Source organism: Ictidomys tridecemlineatus, chromosome 10 (assembly GCF_052094955.1).
Source record: "Ictidomys tridecemlineatus isolate mIctTri1 chromosome 10, mIctTri1.hap1, whole genome shotgun sequence".
Taxonomy (NCBI): Eukaryota; Metazoa; Chordata; class Mammalia; order Rodentia; family Sciuridae; genus Ictidomys; species Ictidomys tridecemlineatus.
In genome coordinates this window covers 11863101-11878520 of record NC_135486.1, presented here as the reverse complement: position 1 = coordinate 11878520, position 15420 = coordinate 11863101, and the positions used below count along the sequence as shown (strand labels likewise).

Below are 15420 nucleotides of genomic sequence, written 5' to 3'. Positions count from 1 at the left end.
GCTAAGTTGCTTAGGGCCTCTCTAAATTGCTGAGGCTGGCTTTGAACTTGTGATTCTCTTGCCTCAGCCTCCTGAGCCACTGGAATTACAGACTTTTGACACCCAGCTAAAATTATTCCTCTTAAAATTTTAAGAGCTTATGTAATTTTATTTTATTTTTTTGTAGATATTTGAGAAGTCTGTCTTAAACAGGGTTATATTGAATTTTTACACCTGTGTCTTTAGATTTTGGTTATCTTTCTATTCAAGACATTTTCATTATTTCTCTGATTTACGCTGTTATTTGCCTTTTAATATTTTCTCCAATAGCCTTATATTTGTAAATTAATTTTCATTGATCTCTTTTCTGGACTTCAGAGTTGGTTTTTCATTGTTAAATGTCATCAGATTAATTTCTGCTTGTGTTGAGCTGTTTATATTCTGTAGAAGTTGACTCTTCTACCTCAGTGATTTTCTCTGGGTGGAGACCAACTCCAGCTTGTGTAATACATAGAAAACTTACATGATAGTGGGAGCTCAGGGTCTCAAGGACAGGAATGCAGCTAGGCCTATCCAGAAATAGGAAGTCAAAGACCACTAGAAACTCAGCCAGTATTTATTTTCTGTCTCTTGTTTTGGCTTCTGTTTGCTTATTTTATTCTTCTCTCAGACCTTCAGTTCATATCATACTTCCCATTTTTTTAACCCTCTACGCTGATGAAGAGGACAGTCTATATGAAAAACATTAATTTCTTAGTTTTAGCTCCAAGTTTCCAGGAGTGTCACTGTGATTGTTGGTCACCTCATCTATTAACAGGGTTTCTCAGCCTCTACGATGTTATTGAGATTTTTGGGTTTAATGAATATATGTTGTGGGGACTGTATTGTGTATCATAGAATATTGAGTAGCATCCTAGCCTCAACTAAGTTTCAGTAGCATTTCCTGCCCAGTTTTGACAAACTAAAATGTCTCCAGATATTGCCAGATGTTTGTATAGCAGTAAAACTAACTCGGCTGAGAACCAGTAACCTAGAATGTATTTGAGTGCTATAGTCTCTACTGTGTGAGGACATTTTGGAAGAATCTTTAGGAGGCTGGGTAGATACTTCCGAAATTCAACACTTATTTTTCATAATAGTTGGAATTTTATTTATTTATTTATTTTTTTAGCAGTGCTGGGATTGAATGCAGGGCCTTGCACATGCTAGGCAAGTGTTCTACCACTGTGCTAAAAATCCCTAGTTTGGATGTTCCTTTTTAACTTATTTTTTCTTAGCTGATTGCAATGGCACACACACCTATAATCCCAGTGACTCAGGAGGCTGAGGCAGGAGAATCACAAGTTCCTGGCCAGCCTCAGCACCTTAAGGAGACCCTCAGCAACTTAGCAAGACCCTGTCTCAAAATAAAAAATAAAAAGGACTGGGGATGTAGCTTAGTGTCCCTGGGTTCAATCCTCAGTGTCAAAAATAGATAAATAAATAATAAGATTATTTATTTGTTTTGAAAATGTTTTTTACTACTTGAAATCTTTCACTGGAATTATAGAGCTTACCATTTTTGACAATTGTCTGCATTTCTCTGAATCTCCCACTGGTTTGTTTTTTAAATCCTAAGAGTGAGTGTATATATATGTGTAAGGGTGTTGGGTTTTTTAAAAAATATTTTTTAGTTGTAATTGACACAATACCTTTATTTTATTTATTTATTTTTATGTGGTGCTGAGGATCAAACCCAGGGCCTTGCATGTGCTAGGCTAGTGTGGAAATGCTCTACTGAGCCTTAACCCCAGCCCCAGTATGTTGGTTGTTTTTAAGATACAATTTATGATTTTGGTGGCATAGGCCTAGGTGTAAAAATTTAGAACTGGAAGAGACATTAGGAATAGTATATTCTAATACACTTGATTTATAGACAGGTAGACTGATACTTGGAGAGTTGAAACAAGTGGCCATGTATATATAGAGTAGATGAGGGGAGAAAAAGTAATCTTTCCCTCACTCATCCCTGTTCATGGCTGAGACTGTTCTAACAGAATAACAAGAGAAAAGCATACAAATTTGTTTTAGGTATATGTGACACTGAGTCCTTCAGAAATGCAGGCCCAGAGAAACAGAAATAGGTGTAATTTTATTTTTTTGTAGTTGTAGATGGACAGAATGCCTTTATTTTATTTATTTTTATGTGGTGCTGAGGATTAAACCTAGTGCCTCATGCATGCTAGGCAAGTGCTCTCCTGCTGAGCACAGCCCCAGCCCATGAATGTAATTTAATGTTTATGTTTGATTAAAATTAGACAGTTGTGTAGAACTGTAATTGAACAAAGGGAGAATCAATTGATGATAACAAACTAAGTTACAAGACCTTTGGTTCAGATTCTTTTCATTGTTCTTGTATCTTCAGATATAAAGGCATGCCTTTCCTTTTGGTATAGAGGAATGAAGTATAGAGGAACCTCTGGAAGGAGGGCCTTATGATCTGCTTCAGACAGGAAGGTCAGATTTCTTTTTATGTTCTGCTTCAAGATAGAAAGGTGGGAGAAGGTCAGAGAGAACTTCCTCCTTCTGCTATTTCTTTAGATACCAAGTTGCTGTGTTTTGGGGTGGTATCCCCAGAACCCAGTCATAGAGCACAGAAAAATTGGGATCCAACCTTGTTTTCTAGATACAGTTTCCAGTTATCTTTTATTGGCATCTGGGTTTTTTTTGGTACTATTATTATATAACAATATTTATTGAGTACTTATGTACCAACTGTGCTGCAGACTTTAATTATTTTATTTAATCCATACAGTAAGTTATGAAAGTGGATCTCAAAATGAGATATGTGTATTTCCAAAAATTATGCTCTTAATTATTATGTCTAATAGTAGAATGATGGTTTAAGGGTTGGGTGCTTGTGTGCCAGATGCATTAGTCTATCTTATTTAATCCTGAAATTAACTCTAGGATCCGTACATATTTTCTGTTTTTTTTCAGACAAAAATATTTGGCTGAAAGAAATTATTTCTTGACTTAAACCCACACGACTAGTAGCAGAGCTTGACTTCAGGTTTTGTGGTTTCCCCAGTTCTCTGCTGCACCTAAGGGAGATGATCCTGTACTGATGTTACACTGTTTTCACAAAGTCTTCACCATAATATAATAAAAGGAAAAATCAAATATAATTCACTTTATTAAGATTAATAAATAACTGACTTTTTCATTTTGAGACTAGTCTTCATATACTGTTTTTGTGCCTCATTATTTTTGGACTTAAATCTAAAATATTAATAAAAGAAACCTAAATAATTACTATTAGTAGAAAAATACTTCTTTAAAAAAGTATATTTAAGGAGCTAGGGTTGTAGCTCAGTGGTAGAGCGCCTCTCTTGCTCCTGTGAGGCTCTGGGTTCGATCTTCAGCGTCACATAAAGATAAATAGACATAATAATATGTCTGTCTACAACTAAAAACAAAAAAAATTAAAGGTATATTTAAGAGATTAATAGAATGACTTTCCTGACTAATGTAAAAATTTTACATAAAGTTGTTGCAAGAAATAATTGTAAAATTCCTAGAGTGTGAATGGCAGATTATACTCAGTGATAGCTATTATTACTTTAAAAAAAAAAAACAGGGCCTCATGCATGGTAGGCATGTCATCTACCGTTGTTTTGGGGTACTACTTTTTAATTTGAGTTAAGATCTTACTAAATACTCCATACTGGTCTCAAATGAATGATTCACCTTCCTCAGCCTCTGGATTAGTTAGGATTACATGTGTGTGTAACCTGGTTTCTGTTATTACTTTTTTTTTTTTTTTTTTAGTTGTAGTTGGACACAATGCCTTTATTTATTTTTATCTGGTGCTGAGGATCGAACCCAGCACCTTGCGCATACTAGATGAACACTCCATAACCACAACCCCAGCTACAACCCTAGCCCTTCTGTTATTACTTTTTAAAAGTCGTTTTCATTTTTATTGGTTAAAATACTTTCAGGCAGTTCTAAATATAATTGAAAACAATCTGAAAGATGTTAAGGCGTGTAATTTTGAGATCGTAATACAAAGTAGTACAATTTCTTTAGGTATGTTCTGTGCCTAGGCTTAATTATCAGATTTTTATGCTTCTTTATATGTAGATAAACATAAAATATAATTTTTTTCTTTGCCTTTTTAAAATTTTTTAAAATTTATTTCTTATGTACATGGCAATAGTAGAGTGCATTACATTCATAATTATCCATTCATAGCACAAATAAAATATAATTTTGCTTTGTGTTGTTACAAACCAGCATTCTGATTGAATGTGTTCACCACTTTACTTAGGTAAATCACAGTCTTTCTTTCTTTGCTCTCTGATCCTAAAATACCTTCTTACTCTCTTTTTAAAAATGTTTTTAGTTGTAGATAGACATAATAAATTTATTTTATATGTCTCTGTGTGGTGCTAAGGATTCAGAACCCAGTGCTTCACACTTTCTAGGCAAGCACTTTCCTACTGAGCCACAACCCTAGCCTCCATTCTCATTCTTATACATAGAAAAAATCCAGTTTTCAGGGCCTTAAAACAAGAAATAAATAAATAAATATATAAATAAATAAAAAGGAATAGAGAACCAGTGGAACTAAGTCCGGAAGGTGAGTGGAGGTAATGTTATATGTGGGTGTACTGAGGATCATGGCATTCTGTTGACAAGAATCATTTTATAGCTGGAAACTGGAGCTGGTAAGCTATTAGAAAATAAGACTGCATACCCCGCCTTTCTCATTCAGGGGCCACAAGGTTTTGGCAACTCTTGCTCTGTACATCTGTTCAATTTTCCTGTCTTCCAGCTGGCTTTCTCCATTTCAGCTTGTCTGTGGAGTATAATGGTTTTTCAGCTCAGCTCATGATGACAACTCTCTGTATTTTTTTTTTTTGCATTTATCCTTATTGCTAAATGATTTTTTAAAAATTATTTTATTTACTGAAGAGTCTACATTTAAGTGGTTCAAAATCCAAAAGGTATGCTAGGCATGGTGGCATGCACATGCCTGTAATCCTAGCAACTCTGGAAGGCTGAAACAGGAGGATTTTGAGTTTGAGGCTAGTTTTAGCAATTTGGTGAGACCTTGTCTAAAATAAAAATGTTGTGGCTCAGAGGAAAAGCACTTGCCCAGCATGCATTAGGCACTGGGTTCGATCCTCAGCACCACATAAAAATAAAATGAAGATATTGTGTCCACCTACAACTAAAAAATAAATGTTTAAAAAAATTTAAAAAAAGAAAAAGGTGGGATGTAGCTCAGTGGTAAAGTGCCCCCTGGGTTCAATGCCTGATACCAAAAAGAAAAAAAAATTCAAAAGATATGTAACAGTTTTCCTAAAACTTCTTTTCCTGTAGCCATCTTAATTCAGATCACTATTTTTTTTATGTTTCCAGAAATGTATTATGCATATATATCTCTGGCTCTTTTTTTCTTTTAGATCAATGATAACATATTATGTATATTGTTTGGCACCTTGCTTTTCCCCCCTTTATCTTGGAGATTTTTCCATGTCTATAAATAAAGAACCTGTTTTTTTTTGAGGGGGGGCTGGGGTTGTGGCTCAGCGGTAGAGCGCTCGCCTAGCACATGCGAGGCCCTGGGTTCGATCCTCAGCACCACATAAAGACGGATAAACAAAATAAAGGTATTGTGTACAAATAAAAAAAAAAAGAACCTGCTTTTTTTTTTTTAGTGTATAATAGAATTTCATTGTATACATGGGTTATAAATTAGGATGTTTACAATGTTCTAAGGAGGAATGTGTATCACTGTAGACAAGTGCTAGTATAGCTATAGAATAAATGCCTCAGAAGCTTGGTGTGGTGGTAATCCCAGCTACTGGGAAGTTTGAGGCGAGAATCACAACCAGTCCAGCATGAACAATTTAGTGAGACCCTTGCTCAAAAACAAAAAATAGAACAATTGATACCCCCCAAACAGACAAACAAAAACAAGAATAAATGCCTGGAATTGGAATTGTTGACAGCAGGAGCATGGGGATTTTGTAATAACCATTTATTGAATAACTTTATACATCTCTGTGTGTGTGTATGCGTGCTCTTGCGCACCTGCTCTCTGGGGATTGAACCCAGCTCTTTCTGTGTGCTAGGCAGTCACTTTACCACTAAGCGATCATCCAGCCCTTGAATAAACTTTTATCCACCATTTTGTTTATAGAGTGAATATTCTTTTCTGAAATGTTTGGGACTAGAAGTGTTTCAAATTTGGGGTTTTTGGACTTTAGAATATTATGCAGATTGAGAATCACTAATTAAAAATTTTGAAATCTGAAATGCTTCAAAAATATGAAATAGAAGTTTTGGATTTGTGAACATTTGGGATTTTGGAGAATTTCAAATTAAGTATGCTCAACCTGTACTGACATCCTCTGTGCATTGGATTTCATTTCTAGCCATTCTGTTCTCTTGATTTGCTTGTTTAATTATGATCTATTATTACACTGTTTAATTTTTATACTTTTATATATGCAGTACAGCATTGCTGTTAATGATCTAGACTTGAGCTAAACCACCTGGCTTTGAATCTTGTCTTTACTATTTCCTTAGCTTTGTGAACTTGGGTAAATTTCTTAACATTGCTGTAGTTGAATGCCCTTATTTGTAAAACGGAGATGATGATGATAATTTGTATATAGACATTTAAGTCCTTTCCTGTTTTTTAAACTGAAATGAAATATCATTGTGATATTAATTTTTTATGTGGCCTTTGAACAGAACATACTTAGTCTAAGTCATTGTTAACTGTTGAAAACACAAATGTGGAGGAGGACAGCAAGGTTATATGTTATTCCTTTTTAAATGTCATCAGTTTAATTTCTTTCAAGAAGGAAGTGTGGGTTTCCTGTCTAGATTTTAGGTGGTTATTTATAAAGGAATAGCACTCCCACATTGTTAATAGCTAATTTGCAAATGTACATTTTAACTGGTAATAAATAGAAATATATTGGAACTAACTCACACTTTTTTCCTTTTAGAAAAAGTATGTACAGGCTGGGGATATATCTCAGTTGGTAGAGTGCTTGCCTCGCATGCACAGGCCCTGGGTTCAATCCTAGCACCAAAAAAGAAAAGAAAAAAGTATTAACAGTTATCAGGTTTTTTTTTTAAAAATACAATGTAGATGGCCAGTGTTATTTATTAAATTGCATCGAATGATATCTATCCCAGTGTGATTATTTTTTTTATCATATTTAAATATTAAAGGCATTCTATTTAAATATAGAATTTTGAATTTAATCATCCCATAGTATATTTAGTATATTTGTGACTGGTAGGAGTTTTTAGGAGTTGAGCATTAATAGTTGACTTACCAAATACAAATATCAGTAAATAGCATCACATTTTGGACAGAAAATGGGGATCACCAAAAACAAAAACAAAAACAAAAAAAACCCACATTACTTCCTAATGGACCATCTCAATTAGGCACAAAAAAAGCAAACATAGCAGGCTTGAGATTCATATCCTTAGGGAGGTCTGCTTGAAAGTTGACCCTTGGCTGACATCTAGGAACTCAGATTTTGGGTGGGTTCCCATTATTCCGCCAAATGAAGAGTGGCTCATTATGCCTAAACTGTTTGTACAAACATTGTGGTTTATTTTAACCCCTGCTTTCTTTCTGGGAGTTTGACTTTTCTTTCTCACCCTCCGTCCCCACCCCACCCTACTCCCCTCTTTCTTTTTTCTTCCCCCGCCCCCCCCCCCCAGTACTGGGGATTGAATCCAGGGCATTGAGCATTGCTAGGCAAGCACTCTACCTCTAAGCTACATCCTCAGCCCTTTTAAACAATTTTTATTTTGAGACCAGATCTCACTAAATTGCCTAGGCTGCCCTTGAATTTACCATCCTCCTGCCTCATCCTACCCAGTAGCTAGGATTACAGGTGTTTGCCTCTGTGCCCAGATAGGCAGAGGATGTTTATGTGACTGGCTCCCAAGAAAATCTTTGGGTACTAAGTATCGAATGAGCTTCCTTGGAGACTTTTTTTTGTGGGGGGTGGTTGAGTACCGGGGGTTGAACTCAAGGGCACTTGACCATTGAGCCACATCCCCAGCCCTATTTTGTATTTTATTTAAAGACAGGGTCTCACTGAGTTGCTTTCTACCTCACTTTTGCTGAGGCTGGCTCTGAACTCATGATCCTCCTGCATCAACCTCCCAAGCTGGAATTACAGGTGTGTGCCACCGTACCCAGCTTCTTGGAGACATTTTATGTGTTTGATCGATTGATTGATCTGTCTATCCGTCCGTCCATCCATCCATCCATCCATCCATCCATCCATCCATCCTTCCACCCCACCTCCAAACTCATATTTATATGTATTGCTGGGGAATTGAGTGAGTTCTACATGCTTCTATAGGAGAAAACTTTTTGAAGCCTGTGCCTGGTTTCCTTCAAACTTGTCCCATGTGCCTTTTCCATTTGCTGATTTTGCTTTGTATTCTTTTGCTCATAAGTGTACTCACAGCCAGGAGTACACTTATTTGCTGAGTTCTGAGACCTCCTAGTGAGTCATCAAGGCTGGAGGTGGTCTTGGGATCCCCTGACACAGCAGTCAATCAGATACACAAATAACTGGAAACTACCATGTTCATATGAAGCCTCTGTGTGGAACCATCTGATGAGTAGATTTTTTTTTTTTTTTTTGCTTTAAATTGTGTCTAGGGTAGTAGGTAGAATGAATAAAACTAAAAATTAGAGTCTAAAGAAGTAAAAACTTGTAAGTCAAAACTTTTAAGGTTTTATCTTTGTGAAACTGCATTTTGGTGTCTTGCTATGTGCTAAGCTTCTCTACTTTATAGAAGTATGTAATTGTGGGGCTGGGGTTGTAGCTCAGTGGTAGAGAGCTTGCCTAGCATGTGTGAGGCACTGGGTTTGATTCTTAGTACCACATAAAAATAAGTAAATGAAATAAAGGTATTGTTTCCATCTACAGCTAAAAAATAAATATGTAATTGTGGGATAAGAACTACACATAAATATGATCAAAGTGCTATGATGTAGAAAGTACATGGGTTCAATGGAACTTTGTTTTTATACCTTTATCTTGAGGTTGTCATAAATTACTTGATACCTGTGTGTTACCAAGTTTCAGTAAATGAAGAGTGTTGAAAAGTTGCAAGAATAGCACAAAGAACTTTCATTTACTTTTTGCCTAGATTCTCCATTTGTTAATATTTTGTCTTGCTCTTCTTAGACCATTCCCTCTTTTCTTTTCCTTCTCTTAACCAGAAATATATATAAAAATCACCTGGAAAATACTTAAAAAAATAGGTGTTCTGTTGAACCAAGAAGGATTCTGGAGAAATAAAATAAACACTCTTCTTGATGATTTGGATATATACATCAGGTTAAAATTTAGTTTACTATACATTGCCTGTAATCCCAGCTACTCAAAAGGCTGAGGCAGGAGGATTTTGAGTTTGAGGCCAACCCATAATGAGACACTGTCTCAAAAAAAAGAAAGAATTGCTTCTTTATAATATGTTTATATTCTTTTGATGGGGACAGAAGGATCCTCAAAATTGCAGTAGGTTTAATTGCACATTCTTCAAGTGTATTTGATTTAGTCTTTAGCTTTTTAAATATTTTATTATCTCCTGGGTCCCATTGTTGCTGTTGAGAAAAGTAACTGACAGTAAATTGACTGTCCTGGAGACAATTTGTCATTTCGATCTGGCAGTTTTATGAATCTTTTTGTCTTTAGTATCCTGCATTTTCACTACAAGTAATTAGGTATAGATTTCTTACTCTGCTAGCAATTCTTCATTTGTATTGAAACTACAGCAGTTTTTGAAAAGTCTCAGCAATTATGTCTTCAAATATTGCCTCCTTCTCAGTTTTTCTTCTTTCCTTTTTGAGTATTGTTCGGATATATGTTAGACTTTGTGTTCTGCCTTTGTTATTGAATTTCTGTTCCATAGTTTTAATTTTTATATCACTGTGCAAAACTTTATTTCTTCATAGTGCCCTTTGTTGATTTAATGACTGTTTAAGCCTTGCACTGAGCTTCTCATTTCAATTATATTTTTTCACTTCTGCAAGTCATATTTTATTTATTTTACTTTATAGTTTTGGGGACTGCAAAGCCCAGGGTTTCATGCCTGATAGGCAAGTACTCAACCACTGAGCCACATCCCCAGCCCTGTTTTATATTTTATTTAGAGTCTGGGTCTCACTGAGTTGCTTAATGTCTCGCTAAGATACTGAGGCTGGCTTTGAATTTGTGATCCTCCTGAGCCACTGCACCTGGCCTCTTTTTTTTTTTTTTTTTTTTTTTTTGCATTAAGGATCTAACCCACTCTTGTCATGTTGAGTTTCATTCCCAGTCTCCCCGCAACACACAAACAATTTTGAATCAGGGTCTTGTTAAGTAGCTAAGGGTTTCCCAAGTTACTGAGACTAGTTTTACTAAGCTGCTGAAGCTGGCCTTAAACTTGTGATCCTTCTGTCTCAGCCTTCTGAGTCAGTACAGTTTTGTGCCACCATACCCAGCCCCCCCACCCCCCCGTTTGGTAGAATACTGTAAACATAACATAAATTTTAAAATAACATCCTAAGAATTTTTAAATTTACAGTTTAGTGTGTTTGTTGTTATGCAACCATCATTACCATTTATCTACAGAACTCTCTTCATTTTTCTGAACTGAAACTTTGTATCCATTAAAAGAATAACCCTACTGGATGTGTGTGGTTGCACGCTTGTAGTCCTAGCCACTGGGGAAGCTGAAAAAGATCTGGGGGATTTGCAGGTAAATTGATGGAGTTGGAGAATATGATACTAAGTAAGTAAGTAAGCCACTCCCCAAAAAGCAAAGGCCAAATGTTCTCTCTGATAAGTAGATGCTGATCCATAATGGTGGGAAAATCATTGGAAAAATGCAGGAACTTTGATTGGGCAAAGGGGAGGGAGGAGCTGGGAGGGGGTATGGGGTAGGAAAGATGGTGGAATGAGATGGACATACATATAGTGTGACAATACATTGTGTATAATCAGAGAAATGAAAAGTTGTGCTGCAATTATATGTGGTGAATCAAAATGCATTCTGCTGTCAAATATATCTAATTAAAATAAATAAATTTTTTAAAAATTAAAAAATTAATTCACATGGACTCACTAGGAAAATCTGGGAGAGTATCTGAATTATTTAAGAGGGGTAGTGTGGATATGGTTTTGAGTAATGGGAAGGGTCTAGGGTACACTTTTTGAGGCAAGGACTTTCTTTTTTTTTTTTTTTAAAAGAGAGAGAGAGAGAGTTTTTAATATTTATTTTTTAGTTCTCGGCGGACACAACATCCCTGTTGGTATGTGGTGCTGAGGATCGAACCCGGGTCACACGCATGCCAGGCGAGCACGCTACCGCTTGAGCCACATCCCCAGCCCAAGGACTTTCTTTAAAAATCAATGAAAGTATTACCCAAACTCTGCAGAAAAGAAGGCATAGCTTTTCTGGAAGGTTTTGCACCCCCCTCCTCCTAAAGGGAGGAGCTTGCTGTTCTGGAATCTGTGTGGGTCCATCTTTATTCACAATTGTTAATCTGACACAGTAACTATAATGCTTTGGGGGGAGAAAGCTCTGTTGTTTTGAAGGGTTGACACAAACTTTCACACAGTGAACACATCACTTATTTTTGTGAATGATTTTCCTATAGTCAATTAAAATTCTTTTCCATAATTATTTGACATAAGAGCATCAATAAGACTAAGTCATGCAAATACAAAACCTAAATGTTTCCTTAACATAAGGCAATAAACTTAAAAACAAGGTTTTTTTTTTTAGTCTTTTTTTTTAACACAATATCTTTACCTATTTATTTTTATGTGTTACTGAGAATTGAACCCAGTGCCTCACATATGTGAGGCAAGTGCTCTACTACTGAGCTACAGCCCTAGCCCAACAAGGTATTTCTTTAATCAAAATAAATAATGCATTGGAATAAAAAAATAATAATAATAAAAAAAGGTTGGGGATGTGGCTCGGTGGTTAAGACCACTAGATTCAATCCCTGGTATCAAAAAAACACCCCCAAACAAAAAAACCTTTCCTCCCTCATCTCAAGCAATGGCAAACACCATTCTTCTTTCTGTCTCTATGAATTTGATTACTCCAGGTGTTTTACTGTCTTACTCCAGTGGACTCTTACAGCATTTGGCTTACTTCATTTAACATACTGTCCTTTTGTTTCATCTGTGTTGTATCATGTGTCAGAATTTAAGACTGATAAATATTTTGTTGTCTGCATATATATTTTTTTGCCCATTCATGTAGATTGTTTCGATTTATTGGCTATTGTGAATAATGAACCTATGAATATGAGTTTCACTGCTCCAATTTAGTTAGGTATATATCTGGAAGTGGAATTTTTTGATCCCCACTATACTGTTTTTCATAGTAACAGCACCACTTCACATTCCTACCCACAGTGTATAAGGGCTCCAATTTTTCTAAATCTCACCAACATTTGTTATTTTCTGTTTAATAAATCTTTTAAAAAATCATAGTAATGGGTATGAGATCATATATCAATATGGTTTCCATGCACATTTCCATAACAGCCCCGCCCCCCCTGCAATGGGGATTGAATCCATGGCCTTATACATGTTAGGGAAGTACTCTACTAATGAACTCCATCCCCAGCTCTTTTACTTTTATTTTATTTTGAGAGAGGGTCTTGCTAAGTTGCCCAGGATGGACTTAATACTACTGTAGTATAGCTGAGATTAAATATGTGTGCCACGTGCCTGACAGTGTTGATCATCTTTTAATGACCATTTGTATGTCTTCCTTATAGAAATTTTCAAGTTCTTTGCCCATTTTTAAATCAAGTTATTTGCTTTTTTTGTTGTCAATTTGTTGGTTTTTTTTTTTTAACCTTTTAGTTGTAGTTAAATCCATTTATTTTTATATGGTACTGAGGATCGAACCCAGGTCCTTGCATATGCTAGGTGAGCGCTCTACCACTGAGCCACAACCCCACTCTTTTTTTGATCATGTCCTTTAGTTTTCTTATATACTATCCTTACTTTTTTCCAAGCATATTAAATGTCATATATTCATAGCAGAGTCATTCCAAAATTTAGCATCTTAATATTTATCACTTAATTTCCAAGGGTCAGAAATCTGAGAGTGAAATAGCTGGCTATATATTTTGTTGTTGTTGTTTGGTATTGAGGATTGAACACTTGATCATTGAGCCCAGCCCCATTTTGTATTTTATTTAGAGATGGGGTCTCACTGAGTTGCTTAGCACCTTGTTTTTGCTGAGACTAACAAATCCAGTGCCTCATGATCCTCCTGCCTCAGCCTCCCAAGCCAGTGGGATCACATGCTTGTGCCACCATAGCCGGCTAGCTGGCTGGTTTTAGCTAATACAGATAATATTAACAATACCAATAATATTAACATGATGTCTGCCTTTGTTCAAAATGGTTTATAAATTTATCATTTTATCTTTATAACAATTGTGTAAGATAACAGAATCCTTTAAATAGCCCTTTCATGATATTAGTGGCCAGAACTTGAATTTAAAGTCAAGAAAAGGTAGGAAACATGGTACTATTAGGAGCAGTTAATAGTGGAATTTTACTCAGGGTTGTTGATTTAGTTATTTGAAAGATAGATAGTAATTAAATAGGTGGATGAATAGAGAGGTAGGGAGAGTATTTTAAGTGAAACAGAATGTGCAAAGACCATGTGAATGAGGAAGCAGGGTAGTATTATTTTCAGTGGGTTCAAGTATGATTGAAAAGCCCTTGTTTTCCTTGTATTCTTCAGTAGATTTTGCTTATTAGCAAAAACAAAAGGTGGTCATTGTTATTTTTGATTTGTGTATAGGGCATCGATGACTTACAAGTTGTTTATAGTCATTTTTCTTCTACTTTAGCAGAAATTATTCCATGTGAAAAAAAATTTTTTTTTCAAGCCACTGTTAGTTTCTCAAACACACTTTGGCAGTCACTGACTTTTCAGAAAGTACTCTATTTAATATTCATGATTTGATTGTTGACATTTAGATCAGTGAAGGAGTTTAATTTCCACAATGATTTCCTTTGCTTTAAATTATGTTATTAGGAAACTATTAAGATAGAGTTAAAATTTCTAAATTCATGCTTTTGTGTAGAATTCTTGGAAGAGTTTACAATATTAGAGATTTTGAAAACAATGTTTCTGTATTTCTGTCTTACAGGACTCCTGTTAAATTAAAAATTGTCGAATTTATGAAAACCAGTACTAACATTGCTTTGACCCTGAGATTTTAGGTGGGATTTTAAGTGAATTTATTAGGATCATAGATTTAGAATGTTTAATTTAGTAAACTGGTGTTCCTCACCAGTCCACTAGGGGATACTCCAGTACTTAGGAAGAAAATCTAATTGCCACTGTAGTTTAAAAATTATCTCCCACTTAGTATAATTATCTTTTTCTTGTTTGTTGACATAGAATAAAAGAAAGTAGATTTTAGGCTGGCTTAGGCTATTAATTTGACAATAATATTCACCTTTCAAAAGGATTTGCTGCATTTTTAAAATGTAGAAATTCATAGTATCAATGGTTGGCCACATTATCTATTGTGTTCTTCATACCAACTTCTTGAGCAATCCAGAAAAACTGATTATTGGGTTTGGGAAGTGTTCAGTGCTGGAGTGTTTGTCTGGCATGTATGAAGCCCTGGGCTTAATCCCCAGCAGAGCAAAAAAAAAAGAAAAAAAAAAAGGTGTAGAATTCAATGTTTATTTTAAGTTACAGATGTACTGTGTCCATTTATTTATTTATTTTTATGTGGTCTGAGAATCAAATCCAGTGCCTCACACAAGCTAGACAAGCACTGTACCACTGAGCTACAATCCCAACCCTCAATGTTTTTTTTTTTTTAAAACTGATAATGATATATTTTTCTTCCTTTGCACAAGCACATAATGTCTCATTTATTTATTTATTTGGGTACCAGGGATTGGATCTGGGGCACTCAAGCCACATCCCCCAGCTCTATTTTGTATCTCATTTAGAGACAGAGTCTGAGTTGCTTAGCACTTTGCTTTTTTTTTTCCCCCTAGTGTAGTTGGACACAATACCTTTATTTTTATTTGTTTTTTAATTTTAATGTGGTGCCGAGGATCGAACCCAGTGCCTCCCATGTGCTAGGTGAGTGCTCTACCACTGAGTGACAACCTCAGTCAGCACCTTGCTTTTGTGGAGGTTGGCTTTGAACTCTCAATCCTCCTGCCTCTGCCTTCTGAGCCACTGGGATTCTACTGCACCCAGCATCTCATTTATTTCATTTAAAATATTTTAAAAGTTGTAGTTAGACACAATATCTTTTATTTATTTATTTATTTTTATAGACACAATCTTTATTTTACTTATTTATTTTTATGTGGTGCTAAGGATTGAACCCAGCGCTTT

General features: G+C 35.5%; 1 protein-coding gene across 3 annotated transcripts in view; it reads left to right on the top strand.

Annotated features, from left to right (window-relative positions):
- Positions 1-15420, top strand: part of Abl2 (ABL proto-oncogene 2, non-receptor tyrosine kinase) — a 115620-nt gene that overhangs the window by 14712 nt on the left and 85488 nt on the right. Inside the window, exon 2 of one of the 3 annotated variants that reach the window (XM_078022380.1) lies at positions 2384-2475. The exons of the other annotated variants lie outside the window; for them this stretch is intronic. Coding sequence (XP_077878506.1) covers positions 2454-2475 — 22 coding nt within the window. The 5' untranslated portion in view covers positions 2384-2453. The remainder of the gene's footprint in view (positions 1-2383; positions 2476-15420) is intronic. 3 annotated transcript variants of the gene reach the window in all.